The sequence below is a fragment of the Scatophagus argus genome, chromosome 10 (genome assembly GCF_020382885.2).
Source record: "Scatophagus argus isolate fScaArg1 chromosome 10, fScaArg1.pri, whole genome shotgun sequence".
Lineage (NCBI taxonomy): Eukaryota > Metazoa > Chordata > Actinopteri > Scatophagidae > Scatophagus > Scatophagus argus.
Window position 1 is genome coordinate 115,888 of NC_058502.1, and position 18,720 is coordinate 134,607.

The 18,720-nt window shown below is 46.6% G+C and overlaps 2 protein-coding genes across 4 annotated transcripts; one reads left to right on the forward strand and one right to left on the reverse strand.

The window, feature by feature from the left end:
• Positions 1 to 5,558: 5,558 nt before the first annotated feature.
• Positions 5,559 to 9,065, reverse strand: LOC124066109. Its single transcript, XM_046402223.1, has 5 exons — positions 8,851 to 9,065; positions 7,294 to 7,441; positions 6,638 to 7,005; positions 6,172 to 6,400; positions 5,559 to 6,092 (listed from the first exon to the last, which is right to left on the reverse strand). Exons 1-5 carry the CDS (start codon positions 8,914 to 8,916, stop codon positions 5,971 to 5,973), a joined length of 933 nt encoding a protein of 310 aa, XP_046258179.1. The 5' UTR covers positions 8,917 to 9,065; the 3' UTR covers positions 5,559 to 5,970.
• Positions 9,066 to 9,074: 9 nt separating this feature from the next.
• On the forward strand, positions 9,075 to 18,267 carry prkn (parkin RBR E3 ubiquitin protein ligase). 3 transcript variants are annotated; one of them, XM_046402221.1, is made up of 11 exons: positions 9,075 to 9,222; positions 12,620 to 12,783; positions 12,877 to 13,153; positions 13,247 to 13,362; positions 13,603 to 13,686; positions 13,824 to 13,939; positions 14,025 to 14,161; positions 14,850 to 14,911; positions 15,335 to 15,565; positions 17,275 to 17,392; positions 17,737 to 18,267. In XM_046402221.1, the coding sequence occupies exons 1-11, from the start codon at positions 9,216 to 9,218 to the stop codon at positions 17,838 to 17,840; spliced, it is 1,416 nt and encodes a 471-aa protein (XP_046258177.1). In that variant the 5' UTR covers positions 9,075 to 9,215; the 3' UTR covers positions 17,841 to 18,267. The 3 variants fall into 3 exon arrangements, with proteins under 3 accessions (XP_046258177.1, XP_046258176.1, XP_046258178.1); XM_046402220.1 differs by lacking the exon at positions 9,075 to 9,222 and adding an exon at positions 9,691 to 10,315; XM_046402222.1 differs by lacking the exon at positions 9,075 to 9,222 and having other exon boundaries at positions 12,642 to 12,783; positions 12,929 to 13,153.
• Positions 18,268 to 18,720: the final 453 nt, after the last annotated feature.

Here is an 18,720-nt window from a genome sequence, read left to right on the forward strand (position 1 = left end):
TCAGCTGAAGCATGGGGCCTTGGCGTAGCTTGGGGTGCTGGTGGACCCAGACCTGGAACAGTGGGCTGCGGTCCATCAGCTGAAGCATGGGGCCTTGGCGTAGCTTGGGGTGCTGGTGGACCCAGACCTGGAACAGTGGGCTGCGGTCCATCAGCTGAAGCATGGGGCCCTGGCGTAGCTTGGGGTGCTGGTGGACCCAGACCTGGAACAGTGGGCTGCGGTCCACCAGCTGAAACATGGCGTCCTGAGACGGCGGGTGTCTTGGTCCGTGGGGCCGGGACAGGAACGAAGACCTCCGCGGCGGCAGGCGGCCTGGTCCGCGGAGCAGGGACAGGAACTGTGACCTCCGCGGCGGCAGGCGGCCTGGTCCGCGGAGCAGGAACAGGGACAGGAACGAAGATCTCCGCGGCGGCAGGCGGCCTGGTCCGCGGAGCAGGTACAGGAACGGAGACCTCCGCGGCGGCAGGCGGCCTGGTCCGCAGAGCAGGGACAGGAACGGAGACCTCCGCGGCGGCAGGCGGCCTGGTCCGCGGAGCAGGGACAGGAACTGTGACCTCCGCGGTGGCAGGCGGCCTGGTCCGCGGAGCAGGAACAGGGACAGGAACGAAGATCTCCGCGGCGGCAGGCGGCCTGGTCCGCGGAGCAGGTACAGGAACGGAGACCTCCGCGGCGGCAGGCGGCCTGGTCCGCGGAGCAGGTACAGGAACGGAGACCTCCGCGGCGACAGGCGGCTTGGTCCGTGGAGCAGGGACAGGGACTTTGACCTCCGCGGCGGCCGGCGGCTTAGTCCGCGGAGCAGGAACAGGAACTTTGACCTCCGCGGCGGCAGGCGGCCTGGTCCGCAGAGTCTGCACCGGCTGTGGGGAGCCTGTCGCTGGGTGCAGGGGTGCTGGTGGACCCAGACCTGGAACAGTGGGCTGCGATCCATCAGCTGAAGCACGGGGCCCTGGCGTAGCTTGGGGTGCTGGTGAACCCAGACCTGGAACGGTGGGCTGCGGTCCATCAGCTGAAGCATGGGGCCCTGGCGTAGCTTGGGGTGCTGATGGACCCAGACCTGGAACAGTTGGCTGCGGTCCATCAGCTGAAGCGAGGAGAGTGGAGACGGCAGACAGTCGCTCCATCAGGGTCTGGAATATGGCGCCGATCTCCGTGACGGTTGGCGGCTCGATCCGCGGACTCCGCCCCGGCAGCGGGGAGCCTGTCGCTGGATGCAGGCCTCCCTGGGGCCTGAAGCGGCGCATCTGCTCCTCCCATAGTTCCACCAAACTGGGAGGCCGGGCCGCCAGTCCGGTGCCCGCATAAGGAGACTCTACGGGGTTCATCGTGGTCAGAGCGTTCTGTCACGATTGACGGCGTCGTCAACGCAGAAATTAGCTGAACCCCGATGCGGAGTCTAAAGAGGAGCAGGCAGGCAGGCGTGGTGGAGGTCCAAAAACACTTGTCTTTATTTAAACAAAGCTAAACTCAAAAAAACACACTTACTGTGGCAAGAAACTAGGCATGGCATGGCAAGGTAAGGCAAGGCAAAACCAACAACACGTTCCTGGCATGGCATGGGGAAAAAATGCAGATCCTGGCATGGCATGGGGGATAAACACAGACGCTCTCACAATGGTGACTGGGAAGACAAGGACTAAATAGACATGACAACGAGACACAGGTGACACACATCAGGAGGGAGAAAGCAATCAGGAAAACTAAAAGCAAAGCTACATGAAAACAAGGCACACAGGGGAAGTGACGCTTTCAAAATAAAACAGGACATGACAAAAACCTTGAACATAATACATGGAAGCACAAGACAAACATGAAACATGGCACATGGACAGAAATCAAAAGACAAAGCATAACCAAAAAACACCAGGCATGACATAAACTAACGTACTCATCATTCTGTAACCAAGTCTCAGTGAGGCAGCAAACAGCAAACAGGATAGCACTGGCCACCACAGACTCATAGAACATCCTCAGCATCGTCCAGCAGATGGTAAACCACCTCAGCCTCCTCTAGGCATCAGAGTTCTTAGTCAAGTCCATTTTCTGTCTATATACACTCCCAGGTATCTGCATTTCCCTACAGTGTCCACCACAGTCCCCTGGATGAAGATGAACTGGAATGTCACTGGAATCTTGGTCATCGTCAGGTCCACTACCAGTTCCTTGGTCTTTGTCACATTTAGCTGTAGATGGTTTTGCTCACACCATGTAACAACGCTGTCCACCAGAGCCCTGTACTTGGTCACATCACTCTTGCTGATATGTCCAACTATGGCTGAGTCATCAGCAACCCTCTTATGATGGCAGGAATCTGTGCAGTAGATGAAGTCTGTGATGTTGAGGGTGAAGAGGAAGGCAGAAAGGCAGGCACAGAAACTGGTGTCTGCTGGTCAGGTGGTCAACAATCCAGGACATGGGGGGGGCATCCACTTGCATTGCTGTTAGCTTCTCCCCTAGTAGAGCTGAACGGATGGTGTTAAATGTACTGGAAAAGTCAAAATACATGACCCTCACATTGCTCACCGGCTTGTCCAGGTGGGCATAGACACAATTCAGCAAGTAGATGGTGGCATCCTCAACTCCTAGTCAGGGCTGGTAGGTGAACTGGAGGGGCTCCAGGAGTGGCCTAACCTTTAGCTGCTCTAGAACAAGTCTTTCCAGGGTTTTCATAATGTGGGTGGTCAACCCCACAGGTCTGTAGTCCTTGATGCCTCTAGGATCTGGCGTCTTGGGCACAGGAGGCATCATTAGCATCTTTCTATGTTTTCATCACTTCATGTGTAACCTCTGAGGCAGTTGTGGAGCATTTGTCCAAAGAAAGACTAGCATCATCTGCATACACACGTACCCTACATCAACCTTCACAGATGAACTGACGCAACAAACTCCTCACTGGCACTGAGTGAACATATCTGCAGTCAGCTGACAGCATCATGTGACCAGACTGCTGATGAGTCAGAGCTGAAGACCAATTACTTTGTCACAACAAAGGTTTCTTTTTACGTGTGAAACAATGGAGCTGTTCTGTCGGAGAGAGAGAGAGAGTGTGTGTGTGCGTGCGCGCTGTTGAAGGTTTCTTGTGTCATTCTGCTGACTGAAAACATTATTCCCCTTCAAAGTTCAGATTGTTTGAGTCCTCCCCCTCGTTGTCTCATTTTCTACTGCTGGAATGCTAACATTAGCCACGTTAGGCACATTAACTCCTGCAGTGGAAGAAGGACTCACTTTCCTCACTGAAGTAAAACTACACACAGTAGAAACAAGGTTGAGAGGTACTGTACTTAAAATATTAAACATGTCCATCCATATACATATAACACGTATATTACTTATATATTTTACCATTATAACTAAACTAATGCATAACAACACAGTGACCAAGAGTACAACACACTGCAACTGAGGAATAAAAGACACTGCCAATATACAAATATTAATACGGTAGTTTTTCCTCTCCACTGTCACCGAATGTTGGGTTCTCTGTGTTACAAAATTTCATCAAAGAGTTTGGTCTAGACCTGCTCTAATTGAAAAGTGTCAGGAGATAACTTTTGATGTGATTTGGCGCCATATAAATAAACTGAATGGAACTGAATTGAAGCGAGGCTGCTAAACTATTAGTTCTCCTGAGTTTGCACTGTCAAGTACCTGACTCTGAACTTCATAAATGATACTGAGGAAGCTTCAGTTTTTTTTGGACTATAAAAACCAGGTGTTATATCAAGCTGTGTTTATTGTTTTGTATTTTTTTATATATATTATTATTTTCTTACATCAAATTTATGAGATCTTGGTGGTTTGATTCAGTTGGAGTGTCCTCGTGGACGGGAAGACGTGCTACATTTAAGGTCAACTTTATTACGATTCCCATCTAAACTTCTTCTGTAAATCTAAACTATCAAATAACAAAAGACACACAGCTGATGAATGGACAGTGTGTGTGTGTGTTCAGTTCACTGTGTGTTGGATCATTGTTTTCCATCAGACAAAAGACAAATAGAAACAAACGTCCATTTTCTGCCGAGATCTAAACACTACAGTGCTGAATTCTCCTGGTTTTAAACTGACTCACTCAGTTTCACTGTTTCATACAAGGTCTCTTGTTTGTTAGAAAATACAGGAAGAAATCTGATTGTTTAAAAAACATTAACTGTAGTTATGTCATTTCCATGTTCTACAACAAACAGTCATATGTTCTTCTATTTTCTCCTTCACTCACACGTTTTCATTAATCTTAGCAGTCTTTTCTGCTTCCTGTCGTCACCTGAATCCACTCGGTCTGTTGCTTGCTGATTGGCTGACACATCACAGCCTGAACTTTGTGCAGACATCACAGATGGACTCTGGGCCAAGCTGAGTCTGGATCAGTCCTGCTCCTGAACCTCCTGCCTGCTGACTAAATATAACACAAGGTGAACAAGATGGAGTAACTGTACATCACTTGAGTATTTCTATATTAAGTTACTTTGTATTACTACCCCACTGCATTTCATATGGCATACTGTATTTTTAACTACACCAACTGATAAAAGTTTACTAGTTAGTACTGATATTGAACTAAGGTTTAAATGCAAGACTTTGAGTCCTTTCAGACTGTAGTATTTGTTCTTCCCATTCAGTACAGATTCAGACTACTTCCTCCTCGTGTGTGATGGATGGAGGAGGTCCTGGGAAAGGTCCTGCCTGGTCTCAGTCCAGGTTCTGGACTGAGCCAGACTAATGAACCAGCAGATTCTCCACAAATCAACCTGAGATACAAACAACAGAAGAACAAGAAGAAGCTTTTACTCTGACGGAGATTTAATTAAAGAAATAGCTCACCCGAAGTGAACGTCCTTTCATGTTTCCCTGCTCACTGCTGTTTGAAACACTGTTCTCAGATCAGTTTGTATGTGTGTGTGTGGATTTACAGTGGAAGATGTGAAGACAGCTGACACTGAATTTTCTGCTAGAACATCAATGATCAAAATCAGATGAAACGCATAGTTTGCTGTCCTATCACCTCCTCATTCTCCTTTTCTCCTCTCTTTTAAAATTTAACTCAGTTTCTCTTCCAGCCTTTGAGGAGATCTGTGTCTGTTGTCAGATGACTGGGTTGAGTCCAGACCTCCATGTTTTCTAAAAGGAGAGGTCTGACCCCTCCTCCCTCTGCCCCGTCTTCCTCCTCCCTCCTCCCTCCTTCCCCCGCTTGCTGTCTTTGTTTTTGTCCTTGGCAATCGCTGCAAGTCCTCAGAGCGTCTTTCAGGAGGAAAGAATAGCAGATTGTCTTCATTAAGGAGGACGCCTTGTTTCAGGAAGTCCGGGGGGGGGGCAGAGGGAGGGAGGGAGGTGAAGCAGAATGTCAAGTCGAATGTCTTTGTGTTGGGTGTTTTCGGCCCAGCGACAGCTGATTCATATTCAAATGGAGCTTCAGAATGGATGCTTCACATACACACAAACACACACTCAAAGTTTACAAAAAAGCGATGACATTCCAGGAGGAGGTGTAAAGCTGTGAGAGGACGATGTGGAGAAGGAGAGGAGGAGGTAGAGGAGCAAACAAACAGGATTCACATCCACACTGAAGTTCAACATGACTTTTATTAGTGCTGACAAATCATGATGTTGATGATGTCATCTACGGATACAACATGATGTCTCACACACACATATGTTACACATGAAAATACAAAATCAGCACAAAAACCAAAGTCTGTCTCGACTGTGAGAACCTGAAGACTCACAAGGGCAGTATGTGTGGCAGTATGTTTTGTAGGTCCAGTCGGCAGTCACTGGGTCGTAACAACCTATCAGCTGGTCGCTATGGCAACAGAATCACTGACTCGGTGACACAAGAACCAGATCAGACCTGAAACTAAACACAGGTTTAAATTAAATTGTCAGCTCATTGGTACAGCAGCTCCAGACTGCTGTGTTCTCATTGGACGGTTAGTTGTTTATTAAGTGAGGTAGGAGGAGCTATCAAGCTGTTCATCAGAAGAATCGAGGGTCTCGATTGGCTCTGCGGGAACGGAAACGAATCTCAGACAGTTTGGAGTTGATGCCAGAGCCTATGACGCCTTTCTTGGCGAGAGGAAACCGAGCCAAGATCGCATCTGAGAAACAGAGGGGAAGATGGTCAGAAAGGAAGATGGTCAGACTAGAGGAACATTTTGGTTGGATGTCTGAACCTACTGAAGATGGCGTTGATCTTGTGTGGGTCAAGTGCGCTGCGCTGTGGTTGGAAGGCAGGACGACGGCTCCGTCCACCTCGCAGGTTACTGTTCATCAGAGTGTTCATATCAAACACACCCATCAGCAGCGTCCGTGCCATTGCCGTGGGAGACTGCGCCTGATTGGCTGCCTGCCATGAGCGGACATCACAAAGAACACCAGAGCCCGGACACACCTCCACCTGGCTCACCTGAGCAGATTAAACCACAACAGACAAGCCAGATCAGGTGACATCAAATCTGATTGGTTTAACCTAGATCAAAGTGATTTAAACTGGATCATATTAACCCAGTTCAGATTGAATCAGATCATTTTACATAAATAACAAAGTTGGAGCACCTTGCCGGTCACCACATATGTCCAATCTGCTCCAGTCTAAACAAGATTAAATCAGTTTCAGTGTGAACCAGATCAGAGGTGTTCTCACATGGTCGTCCACGTGTCCAGCAGTACACTGGCTCTCGGAGCAGCTCCTCCTCAGCTCCTCCATGATGGTCTGGCTGCAGAGCGGTGCCTCCTCCCCCATGTGGCTGCCCATGCCCAGGTCTGCTCCTCCTGGCACCTCCTCATCCTCAGAGCCCAGCGGGGCCCAGGACTCCAACATGTCCCCAGTCAGCTCCTCCTGGATCTGTTGGGTGTAGACTTGAGGGTGGAGGTCTCTGTCCTGATTGGTTGAGAGGTGGTGATGCAAATACGGAGCATAATTGTCACTCCTGCCTGTTGCCGTGGAGATGGAGTGGTGACTGTTGGCTTGGCCCAATGTCTGCCACATGGTGGACAAGAGCCCAGGGATTTCTGGGAAATGTAGTCATATTAAATGTCATAAAATAAAACAAACAATATTAACCCAGGCTGATTTCATTTAAACCAGATTGGACCTGTTTAAGTAAAATCAAATGAAACCAGACTACATTATCATAAACCAGCATAATGAATAGGATCAGATTAGTTCAAACTGGATCATATCAGTGTGGCTTTTCCCCTTGGGGATCAATAAACTCTTAATTTTATCTTATCAAACCCAGTCAGGTTAAATTAGATCAGCTGTAATAGGAGGTGACAGAGAACTGGATCTGGACTCACCGTGGACCAGCATGTTCTTCAGCCTCTGGTTCTCTGCCAACAGCTCGGCCTTCTCTCTCTCCAGCTCCTGAACCCGCGAACGCAGGAAATGAAGCTCAGTGGTCTGTGACGTGGTCAGGACCGACACACCCGACTCCACCTTCACCACCTGCAGGAGGGACATTCTGGTGTGTCCCACTGTCAGTCAACACATCACTAAACCTCAGCAAAACAAGCTGTGGTGCTTGGCTCCCTTCGCAGTCTGAATGTAAATGTTCTGCACTAGAGTCCGACTGTGAAATAAAATGGCTCGTGTGTGGGAAGTTATTCCTGTATTCATGTATGAAAAACTGTCAAATAAATGTAGAAGTGCTGTAGGAAGAGTAGCACAAGATGGAAATACTCACGGACAAGTACTTTCACATTGTATTTGAGTAACTGTACTAGAAGACAAAACAAACATGATTTAAACAGAATGCATTCAAACATAAAAAAGTCCTGCTCAGTTGGTGGAATGTAACCTTTTAAAAGCGGTTTTGGTGGGTGAGAATCGGCCTGCAGTGCCTCCACAGGTAAGACTGTCAAACTGCACAAAGAGAAACAAACAGCTGACCACAGGACTAAAACATAAAATAAAGTCTTTAGTTGTCTTATTTCACCTACAATCAAACAAGTGTCTATCTGATTTGTACATGATTTGCATATAATTTTCACATATAGATCTCCACACAGGTCAAATGAGCTGCTTTTCCATCAGTGGCAAATTGTTTTTGTTTTTTGTTTTTTAATATTTCCATGATAATATTAATGGTATATTTGAACTGGTTTGAATGTGTGAAGAATTAGCAAAAAGAAAAACAAGAACAAAATATTTACAGAGAATTCAATATCAAACTTATTGTACATATAATATTTATTACATGCTGCATTCATACACAACTTGATCTGATTACCAGTATTCAGCAGTAAAATAAACTGAGATTGAATTCCGTGAATTATGAGTCAAAGTCAAACAAAATTAAAGCAATTTGTAAAAAGTGATTAAAATTCAAATTGATGAAAAACAAAAGGTCAGAAAATGAGTTCATTGCTTGCTTAATCAGTCTGATGATCACGTCTTAATAAATAATTTTTGCTGTCTGTGTCTGATTGTCATTTCTTCTCCGTCCTGTAGCGCGTCATTTCAGGTTCATATTAAATAAAAGCAGCTGCACTTTGTTCATATTTACAAATGAAACCATCTCATCAGCAAGAATAAATGTAAAAATTGATAATATTAGTATTTCGTATCACTGACTGACTGATATTAGATGTCATTTTGATCAAATCCAAGACTATAAATAAAGTCTTGCTGTATTTAATGACATAAACAGAATGACGATTGTTTAGGTCATTCTTTCGTCTCTATTGGTCAGCGGCTCACCATGACGTCAACTTTTAAGTGACATCACGACCATAGCGGAGGCAATTCACTAATCAATACATCTGATTATCGACCTGGAGACATCAGGAATAGCTGTTGTGGCAGGTAAACGCTGAGGACAGCAGGTGTGTGACAGGTGTGATCGTGTCTCTCACCACCACCGGGCCTGTGCCGCCGGTCGGTGTCCGCGGTAGGACGCTGCTGTCCGGACTCTCCGTCATATGGACACACAAGCCGGAAACACACCGGGACTTCACTGTCAGAGAAAATCCACAATTGTGCCACTATTTTGACTGCGAGGTGACGCTTGGAAAAGCACAAAGAGGAAAAAAGGAAAAGCAAGTTTATTAAAATTCATAGATATTCTCACTTCCGGCGCTGCATCATGTCGTCATTTCTGCGCGACTGTGCTGTTGTTTTACACAACGACGTTAACGTTTGAGTGAAAGAATACAGGAATACAGTCCCCAGAATGCACCGCGATCGACAGACTTTAAACATGTATGGAGCCTGAAGGACGATGATCGGTGAGTTCTGGTTGTTTCTACTGCAGGAACTCTACCGGGTTCTACTGGACTGTACCGCGGTTCTACCGACGATTCTGGTTGTGTGTGTTCAGCTGGTTGAGAACAAGCGGGTTTACTTACTATGAAAATCTAATTAGTAATCTGATCAATGTCACATCTGAAAGTATCCTTCCTGTAGTCCGAGCAGTACAAGTGAAGATACTGTCAGGTAGCATAGTCAAACACTGAATTCAACTAAAAGTACTGTTACTTTGCAAAAACATGTACTGAAGTAGTAATAAAAGTAGTCATCAAAATAACTACTTGAGTTAGCATATAAAAGCATTTCCTGAAAAAGTAGTGAGTAACATATTAATATACTCTATAAAATGTATTAACATGCTAATCTTCCTGTTTCCGGTTGAGTGAACACTAAATACGCTTTAATTTTATTGCGTGGGGACTCAATTATCTATGTGTAGACCATTCGTTAATCCCGTCCTCCTTTTATAGTATCTGAGCTTACATCCGTGTCTGACTGTGTTTGCGCTAAATTAGCCTCCGCCTATGTGGATTAGTTATGTGTGGCTTGCTCGCCTGGACTATCCTGTCTTCCATCCACCATCCATCGACAGCACTGATCCAGTACTCTGCCGCTGAGCTTCTAAAGCTCCGCTTGCATCCGCACGGGCCGCCTCTCGCGGCCCTGCTCCTGCACCCGCACCTTGACATCAGAGGTACATTCACCGCGGCTCCCGTTGGGGCTTCCAGTGCAACAGATCCAGCCCCGTCGGATCACTCTGGTCCACTGCTCGATGTCCACCGAGGAACACCGGTCTCCGTGCTTATCACAGTGTGTTAGCCCGCTTAGCTAGGTCGGCTAACATGGCTGTCAAATTCAGCAGCACTACTGTCAACTTCGGTCTTTTCAACATCCGCTCACTCAAGAATAAGGGGCTTTTCGTGTCTAACTGAAACATGGCAGCAGCCAAATGACCTTACTCCACTCAATGATGCTACACCTCCAGGGTTTGTTCACATCTCTCAACCTCGTGACTCCAGCCGAAGAGGAGGTCTTGAGATAATCTGCTGTGAGACATGGAGGACAGCGTCTGTGAGTGCTTCTGTCTGTCACGTATTTGAGGCCACTGTATGTCAGCTCTCTGGACCGATTCCCACTATTGTAGCCACCCTGTATCGCCCACCAAAGCCTAACAAGAATTTTATAACCGACTTTGCTGCTTTCCTGACTCACCTCTCCACACTCTCACCAAACATAATACTTCTGGGGGATTTTAATATTCACATGAACAGTGTCAATAATACTCTCACCAAAGACTTCACATCCAGTTTGGACAGCTTTGGACTGCAGCAATTAGTTAACTTTTCCAAACTCTTTTCCCACACCCAGCGATGATACAGTCACTGGGTGTAATGCTGCTGCTGCACTGTAATTTCCCAGCCTGGGATCAATAAAGGTATATCCATCTATCTATCTATCTACACATATTAAAGGGCATATTTTGGACTTAATCTGCTGCTCAGGTGTTACACCTGTTGGATGCAAAGCAGATTCCCTCCCTTTCTCTGACCACATCCTTTTATCCTTCAGTGTCAATCTCTCACTCTCCAAATCCAACCCTCCATGCACTATAACTTTCCGTAAAATTAAGGACCTCAACTTGGACAATCTATCCTCTAATGTCAACAGCCTCCCCGGTGCTGACAGTTTTTCTATCCCAGATGAATTGCTCTCACACTACAACAACAACAGCCTCCATAACCTTCTAAATAATCTTGCTCCACTCAAAACCAGATCTGTTTTGTTTACTCTCTCTGCACCTTGGTACACTCCCACTCTTTGACAGTTAAAAGCTAAGGGATGTCAACTTGAAAGACTCTACAGGAAAACCGGTCTCACTGTGCACAAGGACGTGTACTCTAACCATATTCTCCACTACAAAGACTGCATTTCTAAATCCATCTACTGCTCTGGCCCTTTAGGGCTAGGCCCTTTTCTCCCTCTTTACAAACATCACAAAACCCCCAGATTTGTTTCCTCCTCACCTGTACTCCTCTGATTTCTGTAGTACTATGGTATCATAAGGGCCATGCGGTCTCTGTACTCCCGGAGCAGAAGTTTGGTTCGCATTGCTGGCAGAAAGTCAGACCTGTTCCCAGTGCATTTTGTTCCCTCTGAACAGAGTTTCCTCTATTGGCATCACAAACACACCTCTCAACTGGTTTCATTCATACCTTTCAGCCAGCACTCAGTTCATTCAGTTAAAATCACTCACCTCCCACCCAGTCCCTGTCACCACATGTGTGCATGTGTGCCCAGGGATCTGTCCTGGGGCTCACATGTTGTTCACCATTTGCGTTCTCCCCCTCGGTCACATTTTCCATAAACATTAGATCCACTTTCACTGCTACGCGGATGACACCCAGCTCTACTGTTCAACCAAACCCAACTCCACACTCTCGCCCTCCTCCCTCACCAATTGCCTTCTTGAAATCCAATCCTGGTTCACCTCAAACTTCCTCAGATTAAACAGCAATAAAATAGAACTTCTTCTGACAAGCACAAAATCCACATTAATGAAAGCCCATAACTTCTCTATTCTCATTGATGATTCCTCCATCTCCACCTCCCTTCACGTAAAGAGCCTGGGGGTCATTCTTGACAGCTCTCCGTCTTTCCCTCACTCCTCTCTCCACTGCCATTCTTGTTCACAGCCTTGTCACCTCCCGTTTAGACTATTACAACTCCCTTCTCTTTGACCTCCCACAAAAAACCCTGCATAAACTACAACAAATTCCAAAATTCAGCCGTATCATAACACGCACCTGCTCTGTCCATCACATCACACCCATTTAACATCTCCACTGGCTCCCCATCACTCACCACATCAACTATAAAATACTTCTCCTCACCTTTAAAGCCATCCACAACCTCACCCTGTCATATCTCTCTGATCTCCTCCATATTACCACACCCTCCCACACCCTCAGATCCCCCTCCTCCCTCCATCTTGCTGTCCCCCCTGCCCTCCTTGTTACCATGGGGAGCAGAGCATTCAGCTGCTCCGCTCTGGAACTCCAAACTCAAAACCCATCAGTTTAGACTGGCTTACTCCCTCTGACCACAACTGCATTGTCTGTTTTAAATTGTATTTTATTGTCTATAATTGTTGTTAATATTGTGTTATTATTTTACTTTCTTTGTTTGTTCTCTTCTTTATGTCAGTCAGCTCAGCGTCAGCACTGAGCATCTCTGATGTCCTGCTGCACCAGGAGCCCTATCAGCTTCTTCTGTAGCTTCATTGTGAACTGACTCATGTGGAGTATCAGTAATAAAAGTACACAAATGCTACCACCTGACCTGTCACCTGACCTGCTGCCTGTTTGTGTCTCACAGTGTTTGTGCGGTATAACCTTGGTCCAGGTGTTGTGGTGGAGTTGCAAGAGGAGGCAAGTGTGGCTGAGCTGAAGGAGGTGGTAGGAAGTCAGCAGGGAGTCCAACCAGAGCATCTCAGGGTCCTGTTCGCTGGGAGGGAGCTGAGGAGCACCACCACACTGCAGGTGACATCAGTTTGGCAGTTGGATGGAGGAGTCCTTCCCTCTTCTTGGTCACTCCATCCTTTCATATTGAATATTATCACCTCCTCCTCCCAGGGTTGTGACCTCCCAGAGCAAAGTACCGTCCATGTTGTCCTCCCTCCATCAGGTTCCTCCCCCTCCCAGATGTTCCTCCTACAGGAGCGCCTGGCTCGAGGAGGGGAAGGGGAGCAGGACAGTCTGACCAGGCTGGACCTCAGCTCCTCGCGCCTCCCCTCCACCTCCTCTGACCTGGCCGTGATTCTGGATGGGAGTGAAAGAAGAGGAAGTGATGGAGGAGGTGTTGGAGGAGTAGAGGCGGCGAGAGAGGAGATGCAGGCTGCAGGTCCGAAAGGTAGCCACAGAATCTGTTCTGCAACAGTTTGTCAGTACTCCTGTCATCTGTCACTAGTAGTAATACTCTTACTGTGTGTACTTGTGTGTGCAGGTATGCGTACCTGCAGCACCTTTTTTGTGTACTGCAAAAGCTGCAGGTCGATCCAGCCAGGAAAACTGAGAGTTCGCTGCAGAAGCTGCAGGCAGACAACACTGACACACAGCAGGGTGAGAGCAGAGCTTTCACTGTTCATAATGCAGCCAGCTGTGTCACATGATGGCCGTTAGAGATGAATTTATTCTCCTTCCTGTTAAAAGCTGAAAACCTAAGTTCTCATCTGGAGTTATTTAATCCAGATAATTATTAAATCCATTATGTGTCAGAAAGCAAGAAGGCTGAAGTGTTGCTCTGTAACACACAAGCACACGTGACAACGGCGATGATGAATCTGTCTCTCATCGTCTCAGGGTCCATCCTGTTGGGATGATGTTCTCCTCCGAGGTCGTATCCATGGTGTGTGTCAATCTGATGGTTGTCATGGCAACGAAGCAGTAAGTAGACGGAGCTGCTGTCTAATATGATGTCACAGCTCTGAATGTGTCTGTTTGTTCGAGCTGTTTAACTGATGTCTTTGGTGTGTGTGTGTGTGTGTGTGTGTGTGTGTGTGTGTGTGTGTGTGCACATGCAGGAGTTCTACATGAAGTGTGCGTCCCATCCAACCTCTGAGGACGACCTCTCCGTCGCCCTGGATCTCATTATGGTCAACAGCAGAGACGTCCCCTGTATCGCCTGCACTGACATCATGTAACACACACAGTGTAACACACTGTAGTGCACACAGTAACACAGAGAAACATACCCAATGTAACGCTGCTTGTCTTCCTCTCAGGGACCTGGTCCTGGTCTTCCAGTGCTCAGAGCGTCATGTGATCTGCCTCGAATGTTTCCGTCGTTACTGTCAGACTCGACTAAACGAGCGACAGTTTGTTTACCATCCTGTGATTGGCTACACACTGCCGTGTGCTGGTAAGACACAGTGTGTAGTGACTGTTGTACTGTTGAGTGATGTTAGTGCAATAGCATCCGTCTGGGCTGTGGCTACTGTGTACAACCTTCAAGTTTCCATAATGACTCCACTGATGGTGATGATGATGATGACGTCACAGTTATCCTGATATCATCCTGCTAATTAAAAATCAATTTGCTGTTTGAACCTGAGCTGAGTCACGTGACTGCAGTGACTATAAACACACTCATCTGAGTGTGTTTGGAATTAAAGCTGCTAACTTTATTAATCCTCATTGCAGACACACACACACACACACACACACACACACACACACACACACTGTCACTATCGAATTAGACAAGACAAGACAACTTTATTTGTACAGTCCATTTTTACAAGCAGTTTGTCTCAAAGGGCTTAATATAACATCAGCAACATCCTCTGCCCTTCGACCCTCACATCGACTGAGGAAAAACTCCCAGAAGAACCTTTAACAGGAAACACTGGGAGAAACCTCAGAGTGAACAACAGAGGAGGGATCCCTCACCCAGGACGGGCAGACGTGTCATCAGCTCCTCTTTTGGTCTTCATCCTTAATTTCTTCAGGTCATCATCACATCAAATTTATGTCACGGTAGGATCTGCTTCAGTCAGGTGATCAATACAGTAAATAAATAATCATTAAATGTTTGCTTGTGTCTTCAGCGGGCTGCGTCGAGTCTCTCATTAAAGAGCTGCATCATTTCAGGATTTTGGGAGATGATCAGGTGTGTATTTTCTCTGTTCAAAAGTTTAGATTCAGTTGTTCTGTTTTTCTTCTTTGATTCAATGTTTATTCAAACAGAGAAAAAAAACGGTTCAATTACATCACACTAAATGTATTTCATTACACAGTTTTGCCCAAGAAGGCTCACTGACTGATTCCAATGTTCGTTCAATGAACATCTACGCAGTGTTGTCTAATAGAGGAGGACACTGCACATGTCAGTGAGCTATTACTGCTATTACCATTACTGCTGCACGGTGCTGCCTCTGCAGTGGACTCCATGTTAAACTGAACCGCTTTAAACTGTTATTTATGTTCACATGACACTCTGTGATCTGGCTTGACCGACTGACTCCAGACCAGCCGTCTGTTTCTGTTATGAAGTCTGGGTGAGAGCTCTGAGATCTGTTTCTCTGTCTCTCAGTATGGGCGGTACCTGCAGTATGGGGCGGAGGAGTGCCTGCTGATGACTGGTGGTGTGATGTGTCCGTCACCTGGCTGTGGGGCGGGGCTTGTCCCACCTGAAGACAGCAGGAGGGTGGAGTGCGACAGACAGCTTGGCTGTGGCTTCGTCTTCTGCAAAGAGTGCAGGGAGGGTTACCATGAAGGAGCATGTCACACTGAGCCAGTCCTGCCCCCAGGTGAAGCCTCACAGGTGAGCTGACCAATCACTGAACAGATCAGCTGACAAATTAATATGAATAATTATTTATTATTAGCTGTGAAGATCAGCATTTTTTTATTAGTTTATGAGTCAATCTCCAGATCTGAAAAATGATATAGTGCGCATGCGTCAATACGTGTGTAGCCTGTTACAGACGCTCCTGACTTTGTTCACCGTTTTGGACCTGAAGCTGGCCACCGCTCCAGAGTAAACACCGAGAGTAATCCCTGCTGAATGCTGGATCAAAACTCACAGGGGATGCAGGGGAAATAAAAAGCTACAGAGGAAGAGGGAAGCTTTGAAACAGCGGAGGCTTATGAATAGGAAGTTCAAGCCGTGTCTCCCCTCTATCGTCATGGGAAATGTGAGGTCAAGGATTCAAGGATTCAAGGAGCTTTATTGTCATTTCACACACGTAGAACATGAGTGGAACGAAATTAGTTTCCCCGGTCCCAGTATAAGCCCAATTGCCTAACAAAATAAATATAAATATACACAACCCTATATAATATAAAAACAGGGGAATATAAGAGAAAACAGTAGATGATATAAACACCAGTGTAAACAGTATAAACAGTAGTGCAAATGGCTGACAAGGTAGTGCAAAATGACCGTAGTGCAATGGAACATGAGTAGTTTGAGTTCTGTGCAAAGTTTGGCAGCAGGGGCTACAGAGGACCTCCAGAGTTCAACAGTCTCACAGCTTCTGGGAAGAAGCTGTTCCTCAGTCTGGTGGTCCTGCTCTTGATGCTCCGCAGCCTCCTGCCTGAGGGGAGAGGGGCAAACAGTTTGTGTGAGGGGTGGGTGGGGTCCTTCATGATGCAGGAGGCCCTTTTCCTGCACCTGGAGGTGTAAATGTCTGTGGTGGTGGATAGGCTGTGTCCCACAGTCTTCTGTACAGCTTTCACCACCCTCTGCAGAGCAGCTGCTGTGCCACACAGTGATACAGGAGCACAGGACGCTCTCCACCACACATCTGTAGAAGGATGTCAGGACCGAACTCCCCAGTCCGGCACGCCTCAGCCTCCTGAGGAAGTAGAGGCGCTGGTGTGCCTTCCTGATGAGGCAGGAAGTGTTGTTGCTCCAGGTGAGGTCGTCCGTTATGTGGACGCCCAGGTACCATTTGTTGGTGTCCAGTGCCATCACATATGCTGCTGTCTGCTGGGGCAGCTGCCTGAGGGTGAGGGACACTAACAGACTCAATAGAATCATCAAGAAGGCCACCATGTTGTGGGAGAGGAACTGGACTCTCTGACAGTGGTGTCTGAGAGGAGGATGTTGTCCAAAATAAGGACGATACTGGACTTTCCCTCTCACCCTCTCCACAATGTGCTGATCAGCTACAGGAGCTCGTTCAGCCACAGACTCTGACTCCCATGATGCACCACAGAGCGACACAGGAAATCATTCCTGCCTGTCGCCATCAAACTGCTAAACTCTGCACTGTGACGGACACACTTACTTTATATATACAATGTATATATGTACACATGTAAATACCTGTATTTTTAGATTTATACTTATCTTGGTTTTTATCCTATTTTATATCTTTCACTTCCTTTCTTGGTTGGGAAAACTGCAAGTGCAATGTCTGTAAAAACAGAATTTCCCCTCTGGGATAAATAAAGGAATTCTGATTCTGATGATTCTGATTCAAAATAAGAAAACAGTTTCTGCTCTTCTGTCCTCGCGCTCCTCAGGGTTTTCTGGTGGACGAGGAGGCATCTCTGAGAGGGAGGTGGGATCAAGCCTCCCTGCTCCTCCTGAAGGAGTCAACTAAACCCTGCCCTCAGTGTTCAGTCCCTGTGGAGAGAAACGGTAGGAAACACAGATAAGTTCTGATGAACCAGCTTTGTGATATGCATAAATGGGACATAAATGTTTGCAAAAGGAGAGTTAAAGGAGAAGAGAGAAGCTCAGTGCATCATGGGAGATCAGTCTAAGCCTATAGCAGCATAACTAGGGGCCAGCCTAAGCCTTCTCTAACTATAAGCTTTATCAAAGAGGAAAGTTTTAAGTCTACTCTTAGACATAGAGAGGGTGTCTGCCTCCCAGACCGAAACCGGAAGATGGTTCCGTAGTAGAGGAGCTTGATAACTAAAGACTCTGGTTCCTGCTCTGCTGTGTGCTGTGTGTAATGAATGTGTTGTCTCCCCCTGCAGGTGGTTGTATGCATATGCAGTGTCCCCTGTGCAGAGTAGAGTGGTGTTGGCTCTGTGGAGTCACCTGGAACAGAGAGTGTATGGGAAACCACTGGTTTGGATAAAACACACTCACGCGCACGCACAGAGCAGCTTAGTTCAGCAGGAGAAGCCGGGAATCAAACCACCAACTCTGCTCAACCATCTGATGTTAGACATTGATAAAAAAAAAAAAAAAACAGCTTCGGGGGATTGTGGAATATGTGGTTTTAAATACCCCATATGTGTACTTATCAATGTTGCAGTAATAATTTAAAGACATTTTAATTTATAGATGTTATATCTGTTTTCATGTAGAATTTTTTTGTTGCCAGAAATATTAGAACTTTATTGAAAGTCCAGCTACTGGGGTTCCTGCTGGCCAAGAGATTTAAAATGTAATCAGTGTAATCAGTCATGTAATCAGTATGCCACTGCTTTGAGTTTCCTGTTCATTTTCTGGCAGTCTGTCCAATAAAAATACTTATTTATTAAAAAAGTTTATTAATCTGATTGATTGTGGTTCAGAGTTTTTGTTTAAAAGGGGAAACAAAAGAAGAAGAAGAAGCAGAATCAGCTTTATTAACAGTATATATATTTTTACATACACACACTGAATTCGTCTTCTGCATTTGACCCATCCTTAGTCGAACACACACATGCAACACCCAGCAAATTACATGCAGTGAAACACACACAGGAGCAGTGGGCAGCATCAAGCGCCCGGGGAGCATATTGGGGGTTAAGTGCCTTGCTCAAGGGCACATCAGCTGGCTAATGGAGGGGTGGGGGGGGGGGGGGGGGGGGGGGTTGGGGGGGGCATTTTTCGCATTAATCACTCTACCACACCCAAATTTTTCCTGCCCGTCCGGTGGGAGAATCGAACCGATGACCCTCAGATCACAAGCCGCCTCTAGGCCGCGGCTGCCCCCAGAACAGAACTTTATTCATTCTGAAGGAAACCCT

What these genes read in the sequence shown, in the direction of transcription:
- prkn (XM_046402220.1), top strand. An exon ending in GCAGGCTGCAGGTCCGAAAG is followed by an intron (nt 13,154 to 13,246) that starts GTAGCCACAGAA and finishes TTGTGTGTGCAG; the next exon opens with GTATGCGTACCTGCAGCACC. An exon ending in AGTCCCTGTGGAGAGAAACG is followed by an intron (nt 17,393 to 17,736) that starts GTAGGAAACACA and finishes CTCCCCCTGCAG; the next exon opens with GTGGTTGTATGCATATGCAG.
- LOC124066109 (XM_046402223.1), bottom strand. Translation starts at nt 8,916, where the DNA reads ATGACGGAGAGTCCGGACAGCAGCGTCCTACCGCGGACACCGACCGGC. An exon ending in GCGGCACAGGCCCGGTGGTG is followed by an intron (nt 7,442 to 8,850) that starts GTGAGAGACACG and finishes TCCCTCCTGCAG; the next exon opens with GTGGTGAAGGTGGAGTCGGG. An exon ending in GAAGAACATGCTGGTCCACG is followed by an intron (nt 7,006 to 7,293) that starts GTGAGTCCAGAT and finishes TACATTTCCCAG; the next exon opens with AAATCCCTGGGCTCTTGTCC.